Raw genomic sequence first — 27941 nt, 5'->3', positions numbered from 1 at the left:
ATGTAGTAGCAGAGTAACCAAATTGTTGCATCTATCAGAAAAGAATGAGGTTCATCTTGGCTAATTTAAAAATATTCATTCGGTTTGATCCTGGAATTGTGAGGCCGTGCGTTTGTGTGTGCGTTTGTGGGAAAGCCAGGACTGGGGAGCTGAGAAGAACGTCCAGGGTGGATAATAACGAGAGTTACCGTATAGAGAAGGCGGAATGAAAGACACATGAAGAGTGGAATAGTGCAGCTGCAAAGGCAGAGGGAAGAGGGGTTGTGTATAATGAAATAAAGGCCGGCTAAATTGTGTTGTGTAATTTGTATTATAAACAGAGCCGGTCGTAACCGTTGTCGTTAGGTTGTCTTACGCTTGTCTTTATAAACAATTCTGAAGAGTCTTTCAGAGCTTCTCTATAAACTCTTTATTGTATTACTGTAGACTTTTGAAATACAGTATGACGAAGCTGAAGGCCAAGGAATGTGCCTTCAAGCTGTCCGTTTTTCTCAGTTAAAATTTGGTTGGGAATTTGCCTACTGATAGTTTTTGTGTTGTTGAAACCAAATCTGTTTAGAGATCAGTATGCTCAACTGCTCAAGCAGCCAGACCATAAGACATGATAACAAATCTTAGACTTCTATGCAACCTCTCTCATTCAAAAGTAAGCATAGTTTACTCTAATAGCTGGCAAAACAGCACATCAGCTTTTTAAAGGAGAGTATTCAGTTGTGATCCAGTCAGATCCCTTATAGATTGACTTATATATTAGTGGTGGCTGTGCACAATCTTTGCTGTCTGCTACAAATACTACTCCTTCACCTTATCTGGTACAAGCCACTGCTTCACTTCAAGAGTTCAAACTTTGCTGGTGGTGCTTAGTAAATTTTGTTTATTAAAAATGCATGTTGTGATAGGGATGTTAATAGCAAGGAGCATAGCTTGTGGGTAAGCTGCCCCAGCTTGACTTGAAATCCAGCAACAGAAGAAGAAAGGAGGTCTTCTTTAAATCAAAACCAAAAAATCCATCTGTAGTCCATTCTTTCTCCAATTTTACATTTCTTCCCACACAAACAAACAAAACCAACCTAACTCACCACCTCCTAAAAACACACATTCTAAATGCTTGGGAAATAACGATTTTTATATCTTAGAGACCATATTTAGGGCACTGTTTTCTGCCTGCTGAGCAATTGGAGAACGTTCTTTTTTTCCCAGATAAATAAGACTTTCATGTATCTAGATAAATATTTTTGTTTTCCCAGTGACCTGGAGGTGACGCCTGTGCTCAAATGACTATGGAAGATAAGGGGTGATGCACTGCCTGTATCTGAGTCCAGGGCTCCCAGAAATATTCCTGGAAACATTAAGGACCAGGGTGCACTGTGATGGGAGGGGGGAAGCAAGGGGGTGTTGATCTTCATGATTTTGCTTATTTAGTGCGGGTATTTTTTCTCATAGCCGTTGAAAGCAACCAGAGGTCTTGGGAATGTACTTCTCTGTGAAATGTGTTTGCTGGCCGCATGTAGGCTGTTGGGAAAGGCAAAGCCACCCCTTGCCAGGAGGTTGGAGAGGGCAGGTAGTGGCAGCCATGGAGGTGACTGTGAAGAACTGGGATCCTGCAGGATGGGCTGCAGAGGTCTCTTCTGCTGAGGTCATGTAGGTAAGCACTGGCTGCCAGGCACAACCTGATCCAAACCAAAAAAAATGCAGAAAAGCAAAGTAAACAAAATCCTGCTCCCATCATGGGTCAAACCAGCATATGTATTTGCTTGTTGAGCTAGTTAGCATATATTAAATGGAGTTTCATGTGTGTTTCAGTGTAGTGGACCGATTTTAAGAAGGCCTGATAGGAAACCTAAGCATTTGGCTTCCTTCCCTTGCATCCCTTCCACCAGACAGGGAAGGAAATAGGATATAAAAGATGAATCAAGCACGTTTCTTGACCTTTATCCTCATTGATTACAGCTTCCTTTAGCTTCAGAGGCATTGTGGAGAATCTTGAAAGCATAACCAGACTTCTTAATCTAACTGCTATTCAATTACAATGTTTTCTATTAACACATTTTAAATTAACACCTATTGCATCTTCTTATCTGAACAGCTCCTCCACCTTGGGAGCACACGGGTAGATGGACTGGCATGAAGACAACCCAAACTCAAGCATGCTTACAATCATTTGCAGAACAACTGATTTTGCTGGAATATCAGAGCTTTGTTTAATTTTCCTAACTGAAGTCATTGTCTAAATTGCCTAAGCTATCATGCATCTGGGCAAATTTTGTACAGTTGTCAAAATTATCTTGACATACTTTCTGTGTGAAGATGTTTACCCAATGACAGCTGTGAGTCATGCACAGAAAGACTAGGAGCTTTCATCCACTTTCGTGACCTCAAAGAGATGTACCTAATGTTTGAAGTCCTGTTGGAAGAGCTTTTCATTTCAGTAAGATTGTATGTGGTTGCTGAAGTCTTTGACACATAGGTACCTCTATGGATCGGAAATAAACACACTTCCAGGGGGATCAATTCACTCATGGTACACGTGCCTTTTCATTAGGGTCAGGTTAAGTGAGCTAGAGCGTTAAACGTGCCTCGGCTAACCCGCTGCACGGTATTGCTCATGAGAGCTGTGGCAATCCCAGCCCTCCATTTCTAGCGTGTTGTTCCTTCTGGAGGCTGCCACAGCAGATCTGAAACTGGCCAGACTTGCAGCTTGTGCTCAGTTCTCTATGCTGCTATGTACATGATGCAGAGAGGCATCTGGTTGGTGTGCCATCTCTTAAGATAAGAAGCCATTGGAGTTGAAGGAGACAACCTGCTTGCAAAGACTTAAGAGACGGTAATTTAAATAATAAAGCAGGGGTTGAACTGTTAACAAGGGAAGGGAAAGGGGAAATGTCCCGGTTTCAGTGGAAGAAGCCTTCCCCGAAGTTGTTTCAGGGTCTGACTCTTGCATCCAAGGGCCACTGGATGAGTGGCAGCTTCCCACACGGCTGTCTCTCCCGCTTAGCCACAGGCTGTCAGCTTGCTTCATCCAGTTCACCATCAAGGATCTTCACATGAAAAACAGTGCTGATTCATAGCTTGTAAAGTATGTTAAGTGTGAAGATGCACAGAAACTTGGTTGCCACGGAGATTCAGTGAGGATGGACGATAGGACCCGGGAATCTCCTTCCCGACTATTTTATTACTAGCAAAGGGCGCATTTCCTCCCCACCAGGCTGTGCCACCATGCAGAGGATGCTTTGCTGGGATCGTGATAGAGTTCCAGGAAAATTTAGATGCAGAAATAATTCTTTTAGCTGGTGTTACGCCAAGATTTGGTCAGGACAGTATATTCTCCTCTTCTTAACCTTATCGCTCAGTAACCAAAGAAAATAGGATCTCACTGAAATCCCAGCAGAAAAATTAATTAATACAACAGTGACGGGGAAGTAGAATTTATCGGTTTGATGTAGCAATGTTTCCTTTTGAGATGCTTCCTAAAAATAAATCTGTATTGGTAATGTTTTGTTCTTTAATAAAAATCGGTATTTAAAGGTTTTAATTATAAAAAAAATCAAATCATAAATACTGTATTCTGTATGACAATAAGAATATCAGTGGGAAAGAATGCATGGAAGGTTTGCAATTCCAGCAATCAGTAAATGAATTAAAATGTTCTATAGAATAAGGTGTGAGGCATTAAAATTAAGGAAGCAGCATCCAACATTTTGATGTCCCCTGAAACAACTGGAAGAATTGAAAAATATAAAAATCTTAATTTTTTGCTCTGGATGGGGGATGTAGTGTATTATGTCTCTACCTGCAACTATGTATTTAAAAGGTAAATGACATAGTTTTTTTATTCTAAAGAAGGAATGAACTTATGTGGGGCAAAATACTTGTTTGGCTTTCCTCTGGGAGAACAGAGCATCACATCTAAGAGATCAACATATACCGGGGCTGGAAATGTGAGGTGGTCACTGAGATACACGGGATGGATAGCTTCAGTATAATGTTTTAATTGACTGTAGTTCTTGAATAGAGACATTCACAAGTGGCATAAGGGTTCTTTTAGTGTTTTCAGCCAAAATACCACTGCTTCGCTCTCAGCAAGTAACTTTATCCTGAATATAGAATCTAGTTGAAAGATAACAGTAGACAGCTTTTGCTCCTTGTAGGCTTCCCAAATAGAAGGAATATGCAAAAAAGTTTCAGAAGTATTTCTGCAAAGAAAGGTTTTGTTCTCAACATCAACTGAAGAGGTTTGCTGCAGATCTAGAGCACCACTCTAATAAATTCTGCTACTTTGGGATCATTAAATTATACTATGACTTAGGGAAGCATTTAAATTTTCAGAGCTGGCTTCAGTAGCACTAGTCACGTGCATAAAGTGCGCTTAGAGAAGTCTTTGGAAGATAGTGGCTGTAACCAGTTTTCTGTTCTGCTCGAGATCCGTGTAAGTGGTTGCTGCACAGAGGCAGCAGAACAGAAAGGGAAGGCACCATATAGCAACTTCAGAAAATTTTTTTTTAGACTCCGGTGTATTGATGTAGTCTTTTGTTGTTGCAGTTATTTCAAGTACTCAGTAAAAGTACTTGTCACATTTAAAATAAAAAACTCCTCCTCATTTCTTCACTAGTACTTATCCTGTTCTTTACTGGCCGAACACTGGGAGAAGACCATGTGACTGTAGCTGTTTGATTATCTTTCTAGCATAATCTACAAGTTTTCACTATCTTAGTACTCTGCTAGTTGTAGCTCTGGGAAATGAAAGATGCTGTTGTATATACAGCACGAATACATGAGTAATTTGATCTTGGAGCCAGCTGATGTTGTCTTTCGTTTTAATTTTCATTATGCCTTTGGCTCTGTAGCTGCTCTGATTTTTTTGTTAGATAGTAGTTTATAAAGAGGCAATAGAGGGTTAATTGCTGTTCAGGGGAAGTGTCTAAAAAACAGCACCAGCTATACCTTAAAACAACAACATATTTTCATAATGTTTGTACTTTTTTGTCTTCAGAATTTATCCGTACTTCCAATTCAGGATTGAATGCATAGGTGCTATAGAAATATCTTGGATAATTAGAGCTTTTGTAGTCCATCATATTTTAGTTCTTACATCGTTTCAGGTAAATATTAAAGACTGTATAATAATTTTTCATGGTTAAAAAAAGGAACTCTTGAAAGTAAAGCTAATTTCAGTATCTGCCCCTGCAATTAATAATTGGACCGATCTGTCAATGCAGTATACAACCACTATGAAATGTAGCCTAGAAACTCAGTTGTTTTCTGCTCTTAACCTAACTGTTGCACTGATAATAGATTTAGCAAAAATTTTGCTACTGGATAAGTGTGAAGAGAGGTAGAAAGCAGAGGTAGAGCAGTGTCACGCTGGAAAGAAGGGATCTGTAGTTTGTTGTTTGCTCTAGATTGTTTTGCATTACTTTTTAATCTCCGCGTCTGTGCTTTCCTTCTCCTTGTGACAGTTTTACTGCCCCGCAGTAACAGCTTAAAATGTAGTTGTTTTCAGAATGGGACTTTATGAAAATATCAAAACAGTATTTTGATTTAAATAAAAAATAAATAGAAAAACAAAAAGTACTGCTTAGTGGTGTTGGAAACTAGCAGAGAATAGCCTAGTGTTGTGATCTCAGAACAGAAATAACCCTGAGCCTCTGCAAGAGAAGTGGACCAAAGCGGAATAACTTGACAAAAAAACAGAAGCTGTGATTTTTATAATAAGCGGTGATATTCTGAGGAATATGGCCCACCTTCTCATGTCAGTAGTCAGCCTTGTTTGCTCTGGCAGAGGCAGGGAACTAACAAAATTTATCTCAACGCTATCCCTCGTAAGCATGTTGTTGTCTCTTAATTACATATTGAATAGCATCTGGTGTTTGAAGAACAATTGAATAGAAACACAGCAGGGAGAAGCATGGCAATATTGATGGAAGCTGATACTTTTTCTGCTTACGGTGGTCTGGAGGCTCTCCCCTGGTCACTGAGGCGTCCTGCTTCTTCCTCAGCCTGGCCTGAAACCCCCAAAACATCATGTTTGTAACAATAGTGTCAGGCCAAATGTAGCTCTTGATTTTGATTTTGTAATACCAGGTTTTCATAACTCCAAGAACATGTGGAACTAAGCCGTTTCCATCTCTCTCCTTTTTTCCTTCAGTTACCAAGGGAAAAAATATTGAAAACAGTTGGCTGCGAGAGATTCAACAAAAGCATTGCAGTGCTCTGTTTGTGCGATGAAATCAAAGTGACTAGAAACTGTCTGGTCTGTTTTGTTGTCTGAGAATGAATGATCTATTATTTCAGTGGAACTAAGAAGGTGCGGTGGTTTTTGAAAACCCCCTCATAGCATATAGCTTTTCCTTAGGCACCGAATTACCTTTAAAGAATTCTGCCTCGCTAACATCAGGATAATAGCATTTCTCTGCCACACGCAGATGCTGTAAGAGTAACCGTATTAGTTTATGAAATACTCAGATATGGCAATATTGCAGGCAGATTTAATAGCTTACCTAGGAGTTCTATGTAAGTGAAATAGTCTTTTATGAACTATTATTTTCCAAAATCAGAAAGGTAGGAATCATCTTCGTCTAAATCTCTAGCTAGGCTGGGAGAGGAAATCAACTACAAAATAGACAACTATATTTTCCCATTGCCTTGAACAGCTCTTCAAGCACAGATTGTCTGAAATAGTTGCCATAATATGTTTTCACTTTTCAGGCCATGGAGCTTAGGGAATCAGTTTTTTAATATCTACATCATCTCTTTCCTCCTGGGACTGAAGCTGGTTACCATAGCAAAATGGCAAGGAAGCTGATAAGCAAGTAGTACCATTTGGCAAACAGGATATAAATTTATTTTATTAAGACAGAGGACTGTGAAAAAAATTAATGAGATTAGAAATATTTTTCCTTTTTTTTTGCTTTAATATATTTTAAAATACATGTGAAGGAAATTATTGCGAACAGATATTGAACAAAATGCTCTTGCTCACATTAATATTGTTGCTGCAAATAGTAGGAGCTTCAGTTTTAAATCTCTGCAGATCTTTGATACTTTCAACATTACTCTGTAATTCCTCCCCTTATGTTTCAGGGTGTTGCAAAGATACCATACTGTGAATTAAATGACATTCTGCTTAACAGAATAAATACAGATGTCTGCATCTGTCCTCTGCTACTTAAAAATTTCATTGCAATATAGTTTTTGTTCCTACTTGATGAAGCATGGTCATCTGAGTCTGTCTTGTAAATCAGTCTGCGAAGTCCCTTGGGTTTGTGTAAAATGACGTCAGTGAGTGCTAAACAGTTAAATCGCTTTGCGTTCCACAAATGTTATCAATAATGGCAAGTCTGATGATGGTTTTTTGTACTCTCCTTTGACGGTGTTGGTCTCGATGCGCAATATGAATCGCGTCTTGAACTCTACAGCTTGGCTATTTAAGGCATCGTCACAGCAACAGTGTCTTCGTGCATGGGCCCCACTGGGGGAACTTTTTGTTGGCCCCGAGATATACCCAAAAAGAGCTTGTTTTCAGGACGGAGGTGTTCCTCTTTTCTGCTCGGTTAACTCCTGATATGTTGCCTGCCATCTAAACCGCGTGTTGTCACCTGTTCTCGGTGGAAGAATTGACTCACTGTTTTGGGGAGTTTGTTCTGGATTTGTACTATTGACTGTAAGTGAAATGAAGTCTCAGATTCTTGGGATTAAAAAAGAAAACTGCATATTTCCTTAAAATCTTCTATGTTCTCAGTTTTACCCATTTCAGATATATGATGTGTGCTTATGCTGTTTTATATGCCCTGACAAATTTTCCACTTACTGCACAACTGAATAGCTCTAATAGAGAGGATTTGGGAGTCATCTTGTAATCCAGACATGCAAAAGATGCTATTTAGTGTTAACCCCTTGGAGCCCATAGTAACTGTATTGAACTCCTTGTAGAAGTGTTGTTCACAGCCTGTGAGTCGCAATCAGTGCAGCCGTGGAGCAGGAATCAGAGTAACTCCCAGGAAAACCCTATTTCTGCTCTTTTTTTAAGCTGTTTCTGCATTATAATAAGCACTAGTGTTTCTTTATACTATGGGGGGATTTTTCATCCTTAAAAATTATTATTATCAGCAAAAAAATACCATCAAATGCCCATTGGATGCAGCACTGGGTTAGGGTAACTGGGCAGGATCTGGGTGGAAGTTGGCTGGTGTGTGATCAGCTTGGGGGAGAGATGGAGGACCTTGGATCTGGTACGATCCAGCCAGCCTTAGAAAGAGCTGAATAAGAATATAATTGTGAAGGGAATGTGTGAGTTTAGGATCAGGGCTTATTTCATGTTCGTGTGTATGACCTGCCCCTTCGATAGCCCTGTCTCTGTCCGAAGTGTAGACCCTTTGGAAGGAGGGAGCAACCTGTAGGGGATGAGAATAATTTCCTCCTTGGAAACCAGTTATCTGCAAATACATACAGCTGGCATTGATGCTAATCACCAGTGGGCATCTGTAACCTGCAGGTTGTTGTATTGTAGTATGATACATAAGTGTGGGAATTCACTGTGGTGACGTAGCCCTAAATGCAGCACTTTGATGCAGCAGCTTGGGAAGTTGGAGTGTTGCCATCTACTGGCAGCTGTCCACAGAGAGGAGAAGTTCCTCAGCTGGACGTAGCTTAAGGGATTGCTTATTTTGAGCTGAAAGATGAGGTTTTTCTGCCTAAATCCTGTTTCAAGGCAGAGTTTTTAATAAAATAATTGTCGCTGTCCTTAGCGCATGGATGTAGTCAAAGAGTTAAGAGTAATCCCAGTGGCGTTTCTCAGAGAGGTTGTCACTCTTCGGGATGTGGGTCCGTGTTTGACACAGGGGTGGCTCCTCTCTCCTGCACAGTGACCAAGTTGGCTTGGGGAGTCCTGAGCTCCCCCTGTGAGCTCGGGGTTTGAGGGGTGCCCTGCACCCCTCCTGCCCTTCAGAGACTGGCCCTGTATTTTCAGGGAATAGGCTGGTCTGGAAATTACTTTTTTTATTCTGCAGTAAAAAAGTAATAAAGGCGAAGGGTATATTTGGACTCATTAGGGAGTAGACCAAAGATCCTATTTTTAAGAATCTTGCAGGTCTGACAGTCTTTCCCCCTAGAAGAGATGAGAGGTGTTTCAAATAAGCCTGTCCTCAAAGGGCGATCCAGTACAGCTTGTGCAACTCTCAGAAAGTTACACTGTGACTGACCTCTGTCAGGGGAAATGTTTACACGATACCATCAGAAGCAGTTTTGAACATTTTGCATAAACCAAATGCCACCAATGGGCGTGGATTTTTTTTTTCCTTTTTATTAAAAAATAGTTGAGAAATAAAAGATTGCAGCACTAGCTTTCAGCAAAAGTTACGTGACTGCTTCCTTACTAAACATAACCCACGTGGAAGCAGAAGAGCTGTGTAGCTTTTCTTTCCTGCTTGCTCAGTCCAATATGCTTCAGACTTAACAACTCTTTCTTGTAGTCATGTTCACAGAAATATAAAAAACGTATTTTTTTTTAATCTAGTAACATAGAATTTTGATTTGGAACTAGATGAAAAAAAAATATTTCAGTTGCTCTTAAACCTTGTGAATACCAACATTTTCCTTTCAGTATTTTAAGCACTATTTCAAAATAATGGTTTAATGTATCTTTGATATGATTTCAAGCCAGATATGTAGGTATACAAACATGGAAATATTTGTGTTCCTCTGTCAAATCTGTCTACACAAGTCTTAGCTGACTCTTAGGTGACAGAGCAATGATGCATTTTTAGATAGCTTTCTGTCACAGTAGTTCCAAGATACTGGATTACCAAAAGCAAGGTTACAGGATTACCAGTGGAATTGTATATTTTACCAGTGAAGTAATATACAGTGTTAAGAACATATATATCTAAGGCTGTATATGGAAGTTTTATATTTTAAGGACTAGAGAGGTAAAATACACTGGAATTAAGAGCTTGAGGTTTAAGTGTGGCTTGGATTAAGGAATCGTGGAAGGGGCTGGGTTCTGGCTGGTGCTTTGTTACTGATGGCAGGTTTCCCAAGTGTAACCAAGTATTTTTTCTCTTTTTTTTTTGTCTTTTGTTGCAGCTGGTCTCCAATGTTCTCATCTTCTCCTGTACAAACATTGTAGGCGTGTGCACCCACTACCCAGCAGAGGTGTCCCAAAGACAGGCTTTCCAGGAGACGAGGGAATGCATACAAGCCAGGCTGCATTCTCAAAGGGAAAACCAGCAGCAGGTAAGAGCAACAGAGGGAAATAAAAAATGAAATTGCTGAAGCAGAATTAGCATGCAAATTGTTCCTGTAGGATGGGATTTGCAGGCCTCTTGCTTCTTGACTAATCCAAGCAAGAATAGGTTGATGGTAGACGGCAGGATTTTTAAAGGTTTGAAAGAGAGCTCAGGGGAGTACTTCTTCCCCAGTAACCCGATGGACTTCTCCACAGACATCGATAAATCCTGTGATCTATGCTCTGCGGATTAAAATTACGCAGTACGCAGAGAGTCTGCCTAGTTCTTTTGCACCCATCATTGAAGCCACGTGTTGGATACAGATGCAACACACAGGCTTCAGATTGATCCTCTTTGTAAGGCCAAAGCGTGGTGTGTTTGTCAGCAAAGCCACTGCCAACAGGTAGCTGTAAGGTAGGTTTCAGAAGTGAAAGGTAAAAATTGGTCCACAGAACATACTGTCCCTTGATGCCTCTGAAGAGGGTCCTCTTTCTGCCTTTCCCAAAGGTTCCTACCTGCTTGCATACCTCTGTATACCTTGTAGGTCTCAAGTGAATTGTATTTGTTCAAAAAGTAAGATTTATCACCAACTTTGATGGTTTTTTGCTATAAAAAGACGTGTTGCTGCCAGCATACAGCCTAGTCGTCAAGGGTACCAAAGGTATCCACTCCCCTCATTAATTTGTGGATTCTCTTGCAACGAATGTCTTGTGTCCTCGGAATTAGATACAAAAGACCTTTTGGGGCAGCTTGACTGTTCCCTTGCTAACACCCATCTCTGCTCTGCAGTGCATCTCGTAGTGGTCTATCCAGTCCAATTTGAAATGAATCGTGAATAGCGGCTTCCACTCTTCCCTTGGGATATATCTCAGAGCTTGGTTGTGGGTTTGGGGAAGAGGTCAGGGGAATGAATCAACTGGTGTGTCTTTGCATCTCTGTGGCAACACAGCTTAATTTTCCCTCATGTCTCAGTCCATCTGCATCTATGGATTTGTCTTTTAGCAGTGTTTCATGAGGTATTTCTGGCTGATACACTTGCTGTTTAACCTTTACTGTGAAATAACGTGTACACATGCTTTATTTTGATAGTATATGTATGAAAATGAGATTCATGCTCAAGGCTCCTTTTTCCTTTGTAACGAAGGTAGTCTCAGAAAGATGAAATGAACAGCCGCTCCTCCTTCCACACCCTGAAATGGAGGAAAGGATTGAGCCAAGAAAGTACCCCATTTTACTTATTGACTACAGCTCTGTTCTCCCTGCTGAGAGACTGCCTTAGCGACATGGCCCAAATGCTTGTGCTGTTCTGGATTTAGCAGCTTCTGTGTCGGAAGCAGTTCATGAAAAAAAGCCCTGACAAATGCCCTAGCTTTATGCCTTTTTCTTCTCCCCCTCCCCAGAAGGTACTATACCATACAGAAGAAAGCCAGGACATCAGAAAAACATGGGTCGAAGCCAGTGATACAGAGGTACCCTCCGGTACTTCCAGCACTAACTGTGAGTCCTGGCAGCTGGGAACTCCTAATAAGATTATTTGCTGCTACAGCCTGCACTGACATTGATCTCCAGGTTCAGTTCAGATGCATCCCTATGCATAATGCATTGAGATAATCTTGAGGTGACAGCAGACACAAGTAAGGGCAGCTCAGCCCACATCTGGGAGAGCCAGTCTCCAAACAGAGGTGGAAGGAAAAAAAACTGCACAGCCCAACACTGTTATCATTGCTTGCCTGTTTCTGGAGATCTCATGGTGCTCCTGTGTGCTGTACTCTATTAAAGGCAGGCAGATTATCTCCAGCAAAGGAATGTGTATTTTCCTTTATCAAACATCTACAAGCACCCAAAATTAGCAAGAAAGTAAATAAAAATCCAGAATGTCCCATGCAGAAGAGAGACTTCTTATGATTTCATTATTTGAGATAACCTAGGGCAGAGCCATAACAGGAATCACTGTTGCTTGCCCAGAATAAAATACTCTTGGATGAAAAAATAGGTGTTCTCCACAATATGTAGTGAGCAAATACTTAGGATTTGAGTAAGACATGGGTTATCGGGACTGCACAGTTTTACTTCTAGCATTGCTTGTCCTTTGTCTCTGAAAAGTTGTTCTCTCCTTCTCTTTTTCACCTCTGCATCACTTGTGATGAAAAATAAGTGTTATTAAACCTGAGGACAAATGGATAGTCATAAGACATTAAATATTTGTAGTGCTTTGAGGTCATCTTGGGAGAGTATGACATAAGTAGTTAAAATTCCTATGTAGTGCAGAGTTGTTGTAGGGATGTGTGTGCCCACGTATACGTATATCTATGTGTATGTGTGTAAACAGAGTAGATCTTTATTGTACTCTTTCATGTGTGCCTATTCTAGAGACTAGTGCTCCTCAGGATGCATTTGTTTAATGTATAATTCAGTGGAACTATACTTGCATCTTATTTTGAAGTGAGAATTATATATTAATTTGCTCTTGCTTTTTTTATCAGGTCAGAATGCTGCCTTGTTATACTTGTAAAACAGCAGTCCCAGTCACCTCGCTGGTGCATAATAAGTGATTTTACAGTGAGGGCTGCAGTATTTTCTAGTCATTATAGCAAAATGAAAATTGTGCTCTAGTGGAGACTTTAATTTCTGTGCTCCATTTGAAATAAAACATGGGGATTTTGTTGTTTTGAAGGTCTTTTCACATGGCTGGTGCTTTGCTTGTTGTACTTGTAACAGCCTCCTCCTGTTAGCTTTAGAGGTTATTTTCAGTGATTGTGATGCTCCCAACAAACAGAATAAAGATAATGCCCAGCTCTGTAACGTGGCTCAGCTTCCTAATTAGTTGCTGCATGAAGGGATGTTGTGCTACATGCATTTGTTTCACTTGAGAAGCCTATCTTATTTCCCAGTTGGTGATAGTTCAGATCTGGAGATCTCAAGTGTCTTGAAAATATTGGTGATTTAATCTGGCAAGTGCCTATGGTGTCAGGAAGAGTAGGGGTGGGGGCTCTCAAGCAAAAGTTACCCAGAAATGTATGCGAAAATCTCTTGGAGTACTAGTAAGAGAAACTCGGTCCCCTGAATGTGTCCCTATTTTGCAAGCAAGTAAAAAAACTCATCCCTTCTCGCTCGTGCGCCTAACAGGGAATGTTCCAAACCTGCAGGCACCCCTGAACCTTCCATTAAGCTCCAAGTTATTTAGAGGATGTGTAAAATCACACGTAAAATAGCAGCTTTCACACATTCTAGGATGCCTATTATAATATGCAAACGACAACAGCATACACACCAGTTACTCTGGAAAGCATACAAATGTGTTGTGCTTGTGCGCTCAAGGAGTACACTAATAGCTGACAGAAGCCTGAGGACATGTGCATGATTCATGATCTTTTTTTAAAAAAATGTGAATGTGTAACTGTTAGCACCTGCCGTATGCTAGTGAAGGTGAGAGTACTTTAAAAAACAAGTATCTTGTCAGGACTGCTGCAGTTTTGAGCAGAGGAGATAGAAATCCCTCTAACACATCTTCTTCTGTGTTATTACTACCTCTTCAGAGACTGAAGGCAAGAATCAATCTCTTTAAGGTACACATTGAAGGGGGTAAAAAAGGAAATACCGGGCAGTGCCACAGACTATAAAATGTCTCAGTGCATGCTGAGCCCATTTCCAGTGAATTAGTCTTCCTCTGGTTCCCCCAAAGTTTCTCCCTCTCCTTAGAGGAAGAGATAAATGGGAAACTTTCTGTTAAAACTAGGAATTAGAAACCAGGAATGTGCCTGTAACTATACTATGGGCAAAAGGTTTGGTGATGTGAGTAATTAGTACAGGATTGCTGACCCCTCTGACTCAGGACTGCGTCTGAGCCCTAGTGTTCCCTGTGTTGTTGAGAATTAATGAGCTGTTAGATGAGGTTAGGGACCTTCATTTATGCCACATTGTGTCTGTGTCATCAGGAAAGAAGGCCTTTTTCTTCCCTCTGCTCACTGCAGGTAAAGAAAAATAATAAAGACGAGAGCAGCACAAGCTTTTGGGATTCTTCAGCTATTCCAGAGCACTGCCTCCTGGTTGGACCACAGCGGAGCTGATCCCAAAGGACATGCTCCCCACCTTCTTCAGCCATAGGAAAAACTTCTCTTAAATTGAGCGAGGTGTGAGTGGGAATAAACTAAAGGTCTGGGCAGAATTTCTCAGGTGTGATTCCTGAAATACGCAAATGCATCCCTGGGCCGCATATTACCTGCAGATGTAAATTCTATAGCTTCTGCATGAAATTGCCACCAAATTTAGAAGAATAACAAGCACTGGCTTTTGTGTGAGTTTTTAGGAAAATTACCAGAAAGTCAGCATTTTGTCATGTAACTAATTTTTGCCTAACATGCAAGACTATATACAGAACGGCTTAGAAAATGATGTTATGAAAGTCACATTAAAGCTATTATCAGTAAATAAAAGTGCCAAGTGAGGATGGAGAGCCGTGAATTGTTAATGGCAGAGGTGGTTATTGAAAATACTCTTGTAAGTGAGTGGGTGGGTTTACAAGTCTTAATGCAATTGGGCACTAATAGCAGGTTTAAGTGTAGAAGTATAATACTGCATTGTATAGTTGGGCTAACTTTTCATGCTAGTTTTATCAGGGCATTTTTAGCTGCTAAGAACAGGTTTGTGCCTGTTGGGAGAATGTGCTTAGATAGGAAAGAATTTTAAATGGTGCGCAAGGGTGTTGGGGTCCTCTGGTGTTATGTGAAGGAGGACTTCATGGTGGTGTGCAGAGGCTGTGCGGGAGGTCAGACAGTATCATTTCTCAGAGTCCTTCCAAGAATGGTGCATGGGCACGTTTTGAGTTGCATGGCTCCTTCATTTGCAAGAATTGGCAACCATGAATCACAAGCCCAGTGCAGCTGGGATGAAAAATCAATTTTTCTTCTAAAATCATTGAATTCTTATTGTGGGGTTGGGACAGAATTGCATATGACTTGTTAGGGGATCAGCTGCTGGTTTGTGGAGACCGTTTCGCTTGGTTCTACTCATCTCTCACCAAACTGATGACTCATTTCTCCCCAGTAAGGAGCAAAGTGTGTTTGTTAACTGGGCAGCAGGTGTTTTAATTGGTTCATCTGTCTGACTCCACAGGAGCGTCTCCTGCTCTCTGTACTTCCTCGACATGTTGCCATGGAGATGAAAGCTGACATTAATGCCAAACAGGAAGATATGATGTTTCATAAGATCTACATCCAGAAGCATGACAATGTCAGGTAAGAACAGCAGCCCATCTCCCAGCTGCTGGGGTGGAGGGACCCTCCTAGTGCTTGGCACTTAACACCCAGGGACGAAAATGGCAGCGACACATAATCCAAAATAAGGGTAAAGACTTTAAAGTGTCACCAGTTGACTTCCGAAAGTTTGTTTATAGGACAGGAAGAGGATTGCCACATTCCTGCAACATCTTCCTTTGAGAAGCAACTTTAACCAATCTCTTTCCTTAGATTTTTTTTTTTTTTCTTCCTTTTCTGGAGTGAGTCTCAGTGATTTTGAGAAGCTGGTATATTTGGGTTTAGTTATTTTTTGACAGTTACAAGCACCCTTCTGATAAGCCATGATGGGATGCAAGTTAAAGACTGGCAACACTTTCCCATGGTGTGAATTGCAGAGCCCAGCTGAGGATAAGATCACCTGCCAGTTTGGAATTACAAGCAGGGGGTCCGTTACTGACAGCCGTTGGCACCTGCTCGGTCACCCAGCAATGTGTTGCTCCTTGGTCCACCTGGATGAGCAGAAGAAATCAATATGCAATCTCTGGCAAATCATGCAAAATCAAACCCAGTCCGTGTTGCTGGGGTAGTCCAGCCCCATGAGCTTTTGAACATCACCAGGTTCCCACTGTCTGCTTCCCAGGGAAGAGGCAATAACGTAGTACTTTAGTTGCTTGATATCTTTATGGGCTGCAGTTACAAAGTTAAGTTTAACTTAACCTTGATGCGTTTTACCTCTGCTGTTCTATCTGACCTCTTTGGGGATCACTCATGTCTCTGCTAAGCCAGGTCCTGGAACTGTGTAACAGCTCTGTCAGTCTATAAATACTTCTACCGAGACACAGGAACTGGGGACAGAGAGCTCCCTTCTTCCCCTCTCCGTTTCCCCTTCCAACAAGAGGTTTTGCTGTAAACTGCTTGTGTAGCCTTCTCTCTTACATAGCTTGAGGTATGTTGGTGAATTACATTTTCTGATACTTGGTGCTCAACAAATAAAAGTGGATTTCTTACATCTCTAGTATACTGCACCCTGCGTAATCTCCAATAGATGATGGGTGAAATTCACATGAAATTCTGAAGCATTTGAAGACATTTCCTTAGCATTGAGGGTAGGGGGGAGAGGTAATGTGCAAGCAGAAAACTGGGGGAAGATTGCTCACTGTTGAACGTAGAGTCTGATATAAAACTCACTGAAATCAGGGCAAGTCTGTGTGCTGGCTCGGAGGGACTTCAGTCCTTCATATTTTTGGTTGTGGTGGCTCAGTAAATGGATAAAGATCCACCAGCAATACTGAAGACAAAAACATTATCAGATATCAAAGACTATAAAGGTTCAGTGATGAAAAATAAAGAATATACATATGGTGATGAAGGTGAGGGGAAGAGGGTGTCCAGAGTGCCCTCAGCAGAGTACGTGCTAGAGCAGATGAGGTTAGGTTTTGTATCTTTACATTCATTTTTTCCTTACTAGCACTGAGCTTGTTCAAGAAGGTGTGTAAATTTCTTGTGATAGATGCTGTTTGTGAATTTTCTTAATAGAGAAATTACTTTTTTCCAGTACTCAAAGATCAGCTTGACATTAAAACGGAATGCAATTTGTTAGATATAACATGAGACTAGTCAGTATGGTATTGTAGTTTTTCACATCAATGTCCGTATGTCATTATTTGCAGGTTTGAAAGTTGTTCAGCACAGTCAAATCTTAGTAAAGGTGACAACCTCTTTAAGATGATACTTATTTGAAATTTTAACTATATCACTAAATAAGCAAAAATGAAATAATAATAAGCTAAATTTACAGATGAACAATTTTAAAGGCAGAGGGGAAGCTGACGGAACAATTGTGATGGGAAAAAATAGCCTAATGGCTGGTATGGAGACATGGAGATCTCAAAAAATAAAACAAGAAGTGATGCATGACCCAGAGTATAGAAAGAGAAAAGAGTTTCCTATGATTTTCAGTTATGGTCTTGAAGTAACATGAAAGGTGAAACATGGATACATAAATGGGTATATGCTCCAATCGGTTCCTTGGACTGTCCTGATGGCTAGCTAACAGGAAGCTTGCAAACATTTTGTTTCCACATCTTGCATATTTATTATTATTTATTTATTGAATAATATGAACATTTCCATAACAGATTATCTTCCGCAGCCTAAATGTAATTTTAACTTTGTTCCTCATGGTAATGAGTGTTTAGGAATCAAGCCCTTGCAGGTGCTGACTGTCTCCAGTGCAAAGTGAGGCTGAGGTCTCAAAAGATCTTGCAAGGGGAAACAACTTAAATGGTATCTTCCTCAAAGTATGGACTTTGTTGCCTGTGCCTAAAATCAAAGCCCACTAAATCAAAGCCCACTGAGATCATGGAAAAGGCTGGAAAAGGGAGATAAGAAATATGAATAAAATAGTATATGCACTGAGAGCAAATAGAAGGTAACTTAGGAACATCTCATCTTCATGTACTTTAGGGAAATGAATAACTAAGTACGAATATTGAAAAAAGGAAACGTGGTTTGGAACAAATGACTCATTTCACACTAGGAGTTCAGCATGGAGCCTTTGCTCTTGCCTGGGTACAGTGAAACCGCCTCTAGTGGGAATGACTGCGGATGATTTTGAAGCATTTACATGCACACAGGAACACACTGGTGGTGGGGGGTAGCTTCTCAATGTGGATTAATGAACTGGCTCAATAAAAGCGAGCGTGCTCTTTACTTCTCATGGGGAAATGCGCAAGGGGAGGCTTTTGAGATGAGAACGCTCCAAGCAATTCTGTTTTGTTTTTGTCACTATTCAAAAATGTCATAAGATCTAAGTTTTTATGAGCTAAAGGTTATTGTGTCAAGGCAATTGAGAAGTACGTGAAGTCGGAGCAAGGGTGCTGTGCCCAGCCATTGAATCTGGCTTCCTGTCGATGATTTATGAGCAGGAGCATTTCCTCTGCGGTTCGTAGAAGTGGGAAGGTCTGTGTGTCTGCACAGAGGTGCGGGTTTCCCTTCTCCATCGGCTGTATCCAGCGATTCTTTTTTCCTGCTCTCCCAGATTAGTTAAAACAGTAGATTATAAATGAAAGTATAATGGATGGGAATTACCATTAGCTATTGATTTAGAAGTTTGATTGCCTGGAGTAATGCCTGGAGCCTGAGATCTTCACTTTTACTGGATCTCGAGGGTGAGGTTGCTCACCGATTTCACAGTCAACGTGGAAATAATGAGTCTCACTGACACTGGAGGTTTCCATCCAGCCAGGTTTAACTTTGGCCCTTTGAACGCGGGAGGCGCAGGAGCACAGCCTCGTGCACTTTGCCTGGTTTGACATTTTGTGTGTGAGAAGCAGTTTACTAAATTCTGTTCCAGACAAAATTAAATACTTTAATTTTCAGGGATGATTGGGTCTGGGCTTTCGGGACCACCTCTAATTTTAATTAAAAAACAAATGCAAAGCATTCTACCAGCAGAAAATGTTATTCTAAAATTATGTGAAGTTACTGTGTGGGGTATTTTTTTCTGTTTTAAAATGAGGAGTCTTTAAATGACCAGTTCTGCTGTGATATGCTTGGGTTTAGATACTGAGTTACATGCTTCTTTTTTTCTTTTAAAAAAGGTTACATGTTTGTTTGTTTGTTTGTTTTTTTAAAGATGTTAATTTAAGACCTATGCAGAAAAGACATCTTCCTCAGGTGCCAGTAGTAGGTCTGTAAAACACAGTCATGACCCTTTAATAAGGGGCAGTTCTGCCATGATATTGCTTACTGTGTTACACTTCTCTTAGAGGGTGGGTTATCTCTCTCTTCAGGGAAAGATGATGTTTTTATGCAAAATACAGTGGTCTTTCTGACCTGAATGGGTAGAAGCAAATCTTTTTAGAGCCTTATCAGGACTTCCTGTGAATGAGTTCATAATCTCGGGTTTATTGTTATGGAAAGTAAAGTTCAGAGACTAATTTATCCACAATTAAAATATAATTTCCTGACATTTTTTGGCAGCAAAATTTGTTTCAGGATTATGTTCTTCTGAAGAATTTAGGGTGATGATGAAACTAAGATCAAGAGGTTTGGGGTTAATACACTCTTTCTTTGATGCAAATGAGCAGAACCTTTTAATAGAGAACGAAACTGTTTCCCATCCTGATTTATTGAATGAGAATTAACTTTGACAAATCCAGAACTTTAGAGCGTGATGTGACCTTTCCCACATGTGTGTGTTAAATATAAAGTCTATTGTCAAATGCAATCAGGAAAGGAGTTCCCAAGACTATGCAAGTAATTTTGGATAAACAACAAGGTGAATTATGTAACTAAATTGGTCCACGTTATCATGAATGAGATTATGTCTGATAGACAAACCCTAAAATACGCATAGATAATATTGTTTATCTATCATGCTTCCCAGGCAGAGTTTTAAATGTTTTACATTACTATTGCTATTTATAGTATCTCACTGCAATGATAAAGGCTTTAATGTTATCTAGGTTTGGCCAAATATAGTAATCTCTGTGCTATAAAAAGAGGTTTGAAGTCCTCTGTGAAGGGATAAAGGTTGGCTTTGTCATTGAAATTCCTTTGATGAACTGTTTCAAGAAGCTTATTTTAGGGCTGGCATCCGAGCACGGTGAAAGTGACAGGTTCCTCTCTTCTCCCCTTCACATAATTCTTATGAATCATGTACTCAACAGCATTAAGCTGATCTCAAAGTTTTTTAAACATCTTGACAACTTGAACTAAACCATTTGCAGAACCAAAACAATCCATTTGCTTTCAGCTTTGTAAACGAAAAACATTTTTAACTAGTTTTCTGATTTAATTACATTCTAACACTAAAAATTCCCCTCTTAAACATGGCCAAATAGTTGCACTTTGGCTGAGTGTCAGGATATTCAGACCAGCCATGTCAACTTAACCTCTTTGCCTTATAGGCGTTGTGATGCTTAATTAGTTGCTTGTGAAGTGTGTTAAATTCTTAGATTGCAAGGTGCTACGTAGTTGTGTGCTATGAAATTTGTGAAAATTTCCACTAAGCAAACATCTTTTTCCTTCCTCCTGCCACTGCCCTCACACACACAACATCTAGTCTTAATGTTGCTTGGTGTTAAAGGAGTTACCAATATAAATAGGGGTACAAAGCTCAGCTCTGATCACAGCTAGTAGGAGGGTTCCCAGGATATAGCTGTAACTGGACATACTAGCGCTGTGGCTTGCCAAAGCAGTGTGCTGCTTTGTGGTATATTCTTGTTGGTGACTATAGGCGCGAGACTGTTTTTTCTGGCTTGCTAACAGTACCTTTTGAAATGCTAAATGGGTTTATAATGAGGCATACCCTACCAAGCCTGGGTCAGACAGCGGGTTGCCTTTGGAGGTAGTTATGCTAGTGGGCTGGTTTTGTTCAGGAGCTCATCCCGATTTTGTTTTCATGCTTTTTCGTGAGAGGTTATTGAAGCTAAGCAGAAACCAGTTTAATTTTACCATCTTTAATAAACAAAAATGCAGTATGGTGTATATAAATTTCTGATAGTTCTTCCATGGATATTTTCAAAGATTCCCCAAATCTCTTGTCTCAGCCGAAGTTTATGTAGCTTTAATTTCTGTGGAAGGCCTCATTGCCAGGAAAGGGCAGGAGCAGTAACTCTTTTTAATATTTATTGTCTAATCCATCTCCCTCCTTGGCTTCTCCCCTTTTTGGGAGGAGGCAGAATGAAAAATGATGGTTTATGTTTGAAGATGAGGAAGAGCAGCATTAAGCAGGAGGAAGCCTAAGAGCAGGTTTTATCCATGTCTTGCTTTCTGGACACTGCTCTCCCCGCCGCTCTGTGAGCTTCAATCTCCTCCCAAAATGAGTTCATGGGTTGGTTCGTTGTTTCTCATCATCAAGTCTTAGCAAGACCTCTGCCTCCTTTTCTTTGTTCAAGTCATATGCCCACAAGCATATGAAGGTTATTTTTGCAGGTAGATGGGCGAAACTGTGTGGGTTTCATGTGGGTTCCGGGGCCCCCTGCATTTAATGGCCGTAACTTCTGATTGAGGCTGTAGGCTGAGAAAAGTGAGTAGGAGGGAAACGATCAGCCTTCCCACGCCTTCCCCAAATGACAGCAGTGAATTTTACCTACATGAGAACTCTTCTCTTTCCCTGTCAAAAGCTGGCTCCTGGGAACTTCACATGTGTCTGCCTGGAGTGAATCTTAGCTTTTTAATTTTCCAGAAAATTTAACGTTTTTTTTTTTTAAGTTAGCAATAATTTTTAGGAAGCATGGAAGTAAGTTTCACCCATGGGTGAAGGTGAATTACTCTGCTCTTACTACCTCTAGTCGCTTGACTCTTCCCAGCCAATTTGTTGGTTTTGAGAGGAAAAATCAGCGTCTGTTGGAGAAAGGCATTCAAGCTAAAATCCATGTGTAAAAGAATTTGCTTATTTTGCAGCCATTGTTACACCTGAACTTGACATCAAAGTTCTGCAGTAAGTCTAGCCATTAATATTAAAGGGGATGTTTCAACCCAGGATCACTCCCTCTTTCCAATACGTGTGTATCGATGGTGCAGTCTTGAAAACTTTTAAGCCAAAGAATAGAGCGGGTTTGTACATTTTATCAAACCTACCTCTTTGTGCACGTGTGCGGCACCCTTTAAGAAGAACAAATACATGCTAACTTGTTTAAGTATTCAGCTGAGTGTCTGCAGATCTTTCTTTTTGAACTGGGAATATATTGTGATCTTGGTCCCTACTGGGAACTCCTGGTGTCTTCAGGGGCATGAGAGCGCCTTGTACCCTCCGAAGAACAGAACAGATAAATAACTATCTGCAAGGCACCCCGCTGGGTGCATTACTTAAACACGTGTGTTGTAATAAAGATAACATCCCAAAAGTGCAGCGTGCCAGGTGACTGCAGATCGGCAGCCACCAGCAAGCCATCAGCAATTAGGAAGGGCCTGTGATGTATAATTCACACCCTGCTATTCTGAGTTTACACAAGGGTCTGTAAAGTTCACAGGGTGATGGATGGAAGAGTGTTAGATGTTTTAATGATGAAATACTGTGAATAGTAATTTGGAGAGAATACTGAAGGTGCCTGCTGAAGTTTACAGAGCAGTATTTTAACTCTTCAAGGTTATTTGGATTCTCTTTTTTTCTTCAATAGTACTAAAAATAAATTAATTTTTTAAAAAAATGTAAGTCTGACTGCTGATTGACCTGATAGTAAAAACAAATGTATCAAACTTAGAGTAAAAAAGTGCATCAAATTATGTTTATTAAACTAATCCACCCCCAGTTTTCTCTATTCTGGAGTAACCTTGGCAAGAAAAATTGAGTCTTCTCTGACCAAAACTTTACTTTTGTAAAGACTTGCTTGCACAGACTTGCTTTCCTCTTGTAAAGACTTGGTTAAATTTCAGTTAACGAACTACTTTGTCATGTAGTTAGCATGCAAAGTGGTTTCAAGAACACTGAGTTTATATAACATTTAAAGATGTTCTTGTTAAAATCATCCTACCTTTTTGCTTCCTCCTTAGACTATAATGGCTGAAAAGCAAAAATCAGTTAAACTTTTTATTCTGTAATGCACTGAACTTTGGAAAACTATTTAAAGCCCTCTTACAGAAGCTGTAAAACAGAGGCACAGTTTTGGATGGGGATGGATTAACTTCTCTTGTCTGATACTATATTTATATCCCTCAACAATTGTTGCTAATTTGTGCATCTGTTCTTACTGGTTTATATATAATTTTGACACTGGATAAATGATGAAGAGACAAAAGCTGAAACCAATTAGTGGAGAAGAGCTCTTGAGTGGTCTGGAATCCTGTGACTCAAGTTAGTGCATTGCTAACTTGAGTCTATGTCCTCCAGACACTGAAAGTCCTAGTATATTTTTTTAAACTTCCTCTTTTTTATTATTTTTGCTTGATACTAAGTGGTTAAAAAGTTAGGGAGAGGCTGCTACTGACTGTGCAGACTGCATGATTCCGTAAATGGTGTTTCTATAAGAAACCAGGCTAAGAACAGGTTGCTTCACAAACAGAGCTAACAGAAATGAGAAGCAACAGAGAATTGCACAAAACAGTAAAGGAGAAAAAAGACCAAAGAGATTAATTTCTGCACACACACACCGTTGGCAGGGCATTGGCCTTGTGGAATGATAGAGGTGCTCTTTTTAGAAAATGGAGATTTTTCTGTGTCCATTTGTGTTTCTGTTACAAAGCCCTAGAAAGATGCACCCGGTTTTAAATCATGGGAATAAGGATTTGTAAGACCACATAGGTTCTGAGAACTTGGAAGTTTGCAAATAGGTTTCAGAAATCGGAAAGAAGTATATGTGTGATACACTTTAAAAAGCAAACAAAATACAGGAATATAGGTATTGTCTTCCCTGATACTATGGCCAGCAGGGATCTTTGTCTGTGGCTGCTGTATGTGTGTTTGGCAAATATCCAAGGCTCTAAAAGGCACAGAGAAATTCTAAGGATGTTCTTGACCAGTAACCATGTCCCTGTTTGAGCCAAACTCCTAAATGAACCCCTTAAATATATAGGAGGATCATCAGGGTTTGAAATCAGCTCCCTTAACTCCAGTTCTACAGAGCTGACCCCCAAGCCCAAAAACCTAGTGTAGTGACCACTTGTGAAACCTGGATCTGCATGACTATCAGCAAAATATTCTCTCCTAGCCTGCTGTTGCAGGGATCTCCCCAGTAAGTGGCACGCAGAAGGCTGGGTGACCGTGGCTTTGTTCAGCTGTAAGATCATCCGTAAATTCACATTTGTCCCCGTCACTAGCTGTGCGGGGCATCTGGAAGCACAACCTGCCTTCCCACATGAAGAGGAAGGCTGAATGTGTGAGGCAGTGAGGAATTTTTCCATCAGAGATACAGTAGCGACAGTTTGTTGATCCACCATGTCAGCTCATTTGTTTGGGGGTTTTCTTGTTGTTGTTTTAGGTGGCTTTTTTTTAACTTTAAGGAGGATTCTTTGCAGACCCTGATAATACATTGGCTCCATTTCCTACTCATTGTGGGGAATATGTTGCTAATAGGACGTTACTAGGACAAATCTCCTTTTTCTGACAACTACTTAATTATGGTTATCTCCAAGGCCTGGCAGACCCATACACCAATGCTGAATGTAGTAGCAAGTTGGAGATGCTTTGTAACATCCTGGACCATGAAGGAGATGAGAGACCTATGTTGCAGAGCTGATGGGATGTTTGTGGGGTGGGGATGTAGGCAAAAAAGACGGGAAAGACCAAAAAACCTTGGAAAGCAAGGAGCAAATTTAGCAATTGCTAGTAATGACTGGAGGAAAGGAGATGAGAGAATGGAAAACAGATGGATACAGTTTTCGATAGGGGATGGTTATGTGCCAGAGCAGTTCTGGTAGAGAGCCTCCCATCTTGGGAGCATGCACACCAATGCAGTGCAGCTTTCTGCCGTGGTTGTTTCCAAAGAATGAGCTAATAAGAATCACTTTGTAGAACAAAGCAAACAAAACTTTGGCTTCTGCTCAGGGGTACTTGAGCAATTCTAGTTACAGATCAGGCTTCAACAGAAGCCAAATGCTGATCCGTAAAAGTATAATTATTCTGTTTCATTTGGAACCTTTTGTTCTGGATTGCATTCAAAACTACTGTAAGCCCCTTTGTGAGATTCTTTTTCTTTCCAGGCAAGAGAAAAAGAGGACCTTTGATTTAATAGTTCTACTTTGTTCTTGCCTTTCTTTCTTAAGAATCTTCCCTTCTGCAGAATAGCAGCCGGCAGGTCACAGTTTAGGATGACAAGTCTAACGCAGAGACAAAGTTGTGTTACAGAATATAAATGGTTAAGTGATATTCTGTTTTTAAAATTTAGTACTTTCTGTCATTTTCAGCTGCAAACTGAATAGAATTTTGTTAAGGAAATTGGAAGCGATTACAAATTTCTTGCAAATCCCAGAAAGCTTGAAATTGCAGATGTGACTTACCTGCTGAGCTCCTTTTTCTTGGAATTATGTAGTGGTGGAAGGAGTAAATTGAAAATGGTATCTTCTCTGAAAGCTTAAAAACAACTGAAAAAAGAGAGAAAATAGTACTAGAGAACATCTGTACAAAACTAAAACTGTGTTTAAGGATTAAATGAGTGATTTTTGAGGGAATCTCTGATTCTGAGAACAGCATAGGATGGTGAAAATATTTGTTCATCCACTACAAAATGACAGAGAATCATCCAGGACGACACTTGTAATACAGAAGCCCAATATGGACTTCATTAGCATTTATTAGATTGGTGTATTTCACTTAAATATATGCATTCACTGGTTTATTTAAATGTCTTTTGTGTATTCTTTCAGCTCTTTTTAGGTTATTTTTCCTGCAGATTCAAGGATCATTTCTAGTGGAGGATCATAAAAGCTGTATTTTGTTGGTTTGTCATGTCCCACAGCTTCTTATTTTTCCATTATGTATATCAGACACAGCATTTATTGTATTACTAATAACTGAACGAATTCTAAGTCATCTTGCTGGATAATGGGCACTGCCTGGAAACACCTTCTTGCATTTTTAGTGCCTTACACTCACAAACTCTTGTATAAAGTATCTACCAGTCAACCCCTTGGGGGAGGTTAGGGCAGGGGAACAGAGAGGCTGAGATTGACAGTGATTTCTTTAATTTGACTTGGTAGCGAGGCTGATTAGAGCTCAGAAATGCCTGGCTCCCGTTACAGAACTGTCCTAACGACTAGACCATGAAGGCTCTGCCCTGCCTGCGCTGCAGAGGAATTGTGCAGAACGAACAAGCAGGGAGTGTGCACAAACACACCCGGTCTTTGTGCTGGGGACTTCTCGTGACTGCTGGCTGTATCTGCACGGGGAATTAGTGCTACATTTTGGCTGGGCTGCCACACCAAACGGTCATCTTTCTACTCCTCACTAAAATGAAAACCCAGAGAAATTAATTAATTCAGTTGACATTGCAGGTGGCAGAAAGTAAAACACAGAGGTAGTGAAGACCTGAAGAGACACAAGTGATGAGGCATGCCATGCTTATCTGGGAGCACGGAGGCTTGACCCACATGCTGGTGTAGGTTATCCAGGTTCATTTTTCCCATGTGCCAGAGGGCATTTGAGATCACATGTCCTAGGAGAGGCCCTAACTGAAGAAGGCATACTCATTCTCTTTTGTTAACTCCATTTCATTTTTTGATATAAAAGAATCAAACCCCGGAATAGCGGCTTGAATCCCACTGTCCTGTGTCACAGAGCATGCCGCGATCAGCAGGGCAGAGCAGGGCATTTGCTGTCTTTGCCTCTAATTATTCTAAGTATTTTATACAGCTGCAGCATGAGGTCCTGAGGGCACCCCCATTCCCAGTCCAAAATAGCCCATTGTCCGGTTCAGGCTGGATTCAGGCAGAGGAAAAATTGGATCCATGTTTTCTCACTTCTCAGGCATAGGGTCTTAAGAGACAGTTTCCTCGCTTGCATTCTCACTCCATTTACTTATATATAGCAGGCATTTACAGAATACTAAGGAATCAAGGATGCAAATTTCTGTGTACATTTCTGTTCCTTAAAGATGTGCCAGTCTGTTGTGACGGGCCAGTGGTATTTTAGCTGGCAGGAATATGGGCTCCCAGCAAAGATTTGGCTACAGTCATGTAGCAGGCAGCGTGGATGTGGTAGAGATGTTCTTAAATGCTGGACACATATCCTTTTTTATTGTAGCTGCTGACTTAGTCTGAGCCCTGTCTGTATTTCTTAATTAAACAAACAACCAAACAACCAAACAAAACCTTAAAAAAACCCAGTCAAATATTCCTGTAAGATGCTATCACGAGGCTCAAACTGAAGTGAAAATATATCTGCTGGGTTTTCTAGCCTCAGTGGTCCTTGATTAACCACAGCATGTCTGAAGTAACCAGGAGGGGCGGAGGCCAGTGAGATCCTGGGGATGATTTGCTTTCGCCTTTGACTGCTGTTAACTTTTTTTCTGGTTCCGTTTATAAGGATTCTGGTGACTGGCTGTTGTCAGCAGGATTTTTTTTCAGTTGCATAAGGACTGAGAAAACAGTATCTGTCTGACTCTTCCACAGTGAATGGCTTTCAAGTTAAGCCATGGCTGCAGTTATTGTGCTCTAGCTGTGACACTATAAAGAAAGTTATTAACAGCAATATGTAAATGGGTTTCTATTTTTGTTCCCTGTATTGTTTGCAAAATCTAGGGCAGTTATTCAGTAAGAATCATCTGCTGTTTAGCACTGAGCCTACCAGCATTTGATGCTGTGTGGGCTGCCGCTTTTTTTTTCCCCTTTCTTTCTTTCTTTGCACTGGCTTTTAGAATCCAGCTCCTTTGCAAGTTTGTTTATTGTGGTATATAAGAAATAGAGTATCTGTGCTAAGCATTTTCAGGTTTCCGGAGAGTGACTTGATACTTAAAAATAGGGAATCATCTCTGATATCTGAACTACAGGAGCATTAAAAACAGCTACACGAACATCAAATACCACAGCTGCTATTTGTCTTAGT

The 27941-nt window shown here is 40.5% G+C and overlaps 1 protein-coding gene across 1 annotated transcript in view; it reads left to right on the top strand.

Annotated features, from left to right (window-relative positions):
• Positions 1-27941, top strand: part of ADCY5 (adenylate cyclase 5) — a 222001-nt gene that overhangs the window by 120798 nt on the left and 73262 nt on the right. Inside the window, exons 2-3 of the mRNA XM_009471999.2 lie at positions 10081-10230; positions 15336-15457. Coding sequence (XP_009470274.2) covers positions 10081-10230; positions 15336-15457 — 272 coding nt within the window. The remainder of the gene's footprint in view (positions 1-10080; positions 10231-15335; positions 15458-27941) is intronic.

Source organism: Nipponia nippon, unplaced genomic scaffold (assembly GCF_047370975.1).
Source record: "Nipponia nippon isolate SJK-2023a ecotype South Korea unplaced genomic scaffold, ASM4737097v1 scaffold_5, whole genome shotgun sequence".
Lineage (NCBI taxonomy): Eukaryota > Metazoa > Chordata > Aves > Pelecaniformes > Threskiornithidae > Nipponia > Nipponia nippon.
This window is presented reverse-complemented; position numbering and strand designations above follow the sequence as displayed.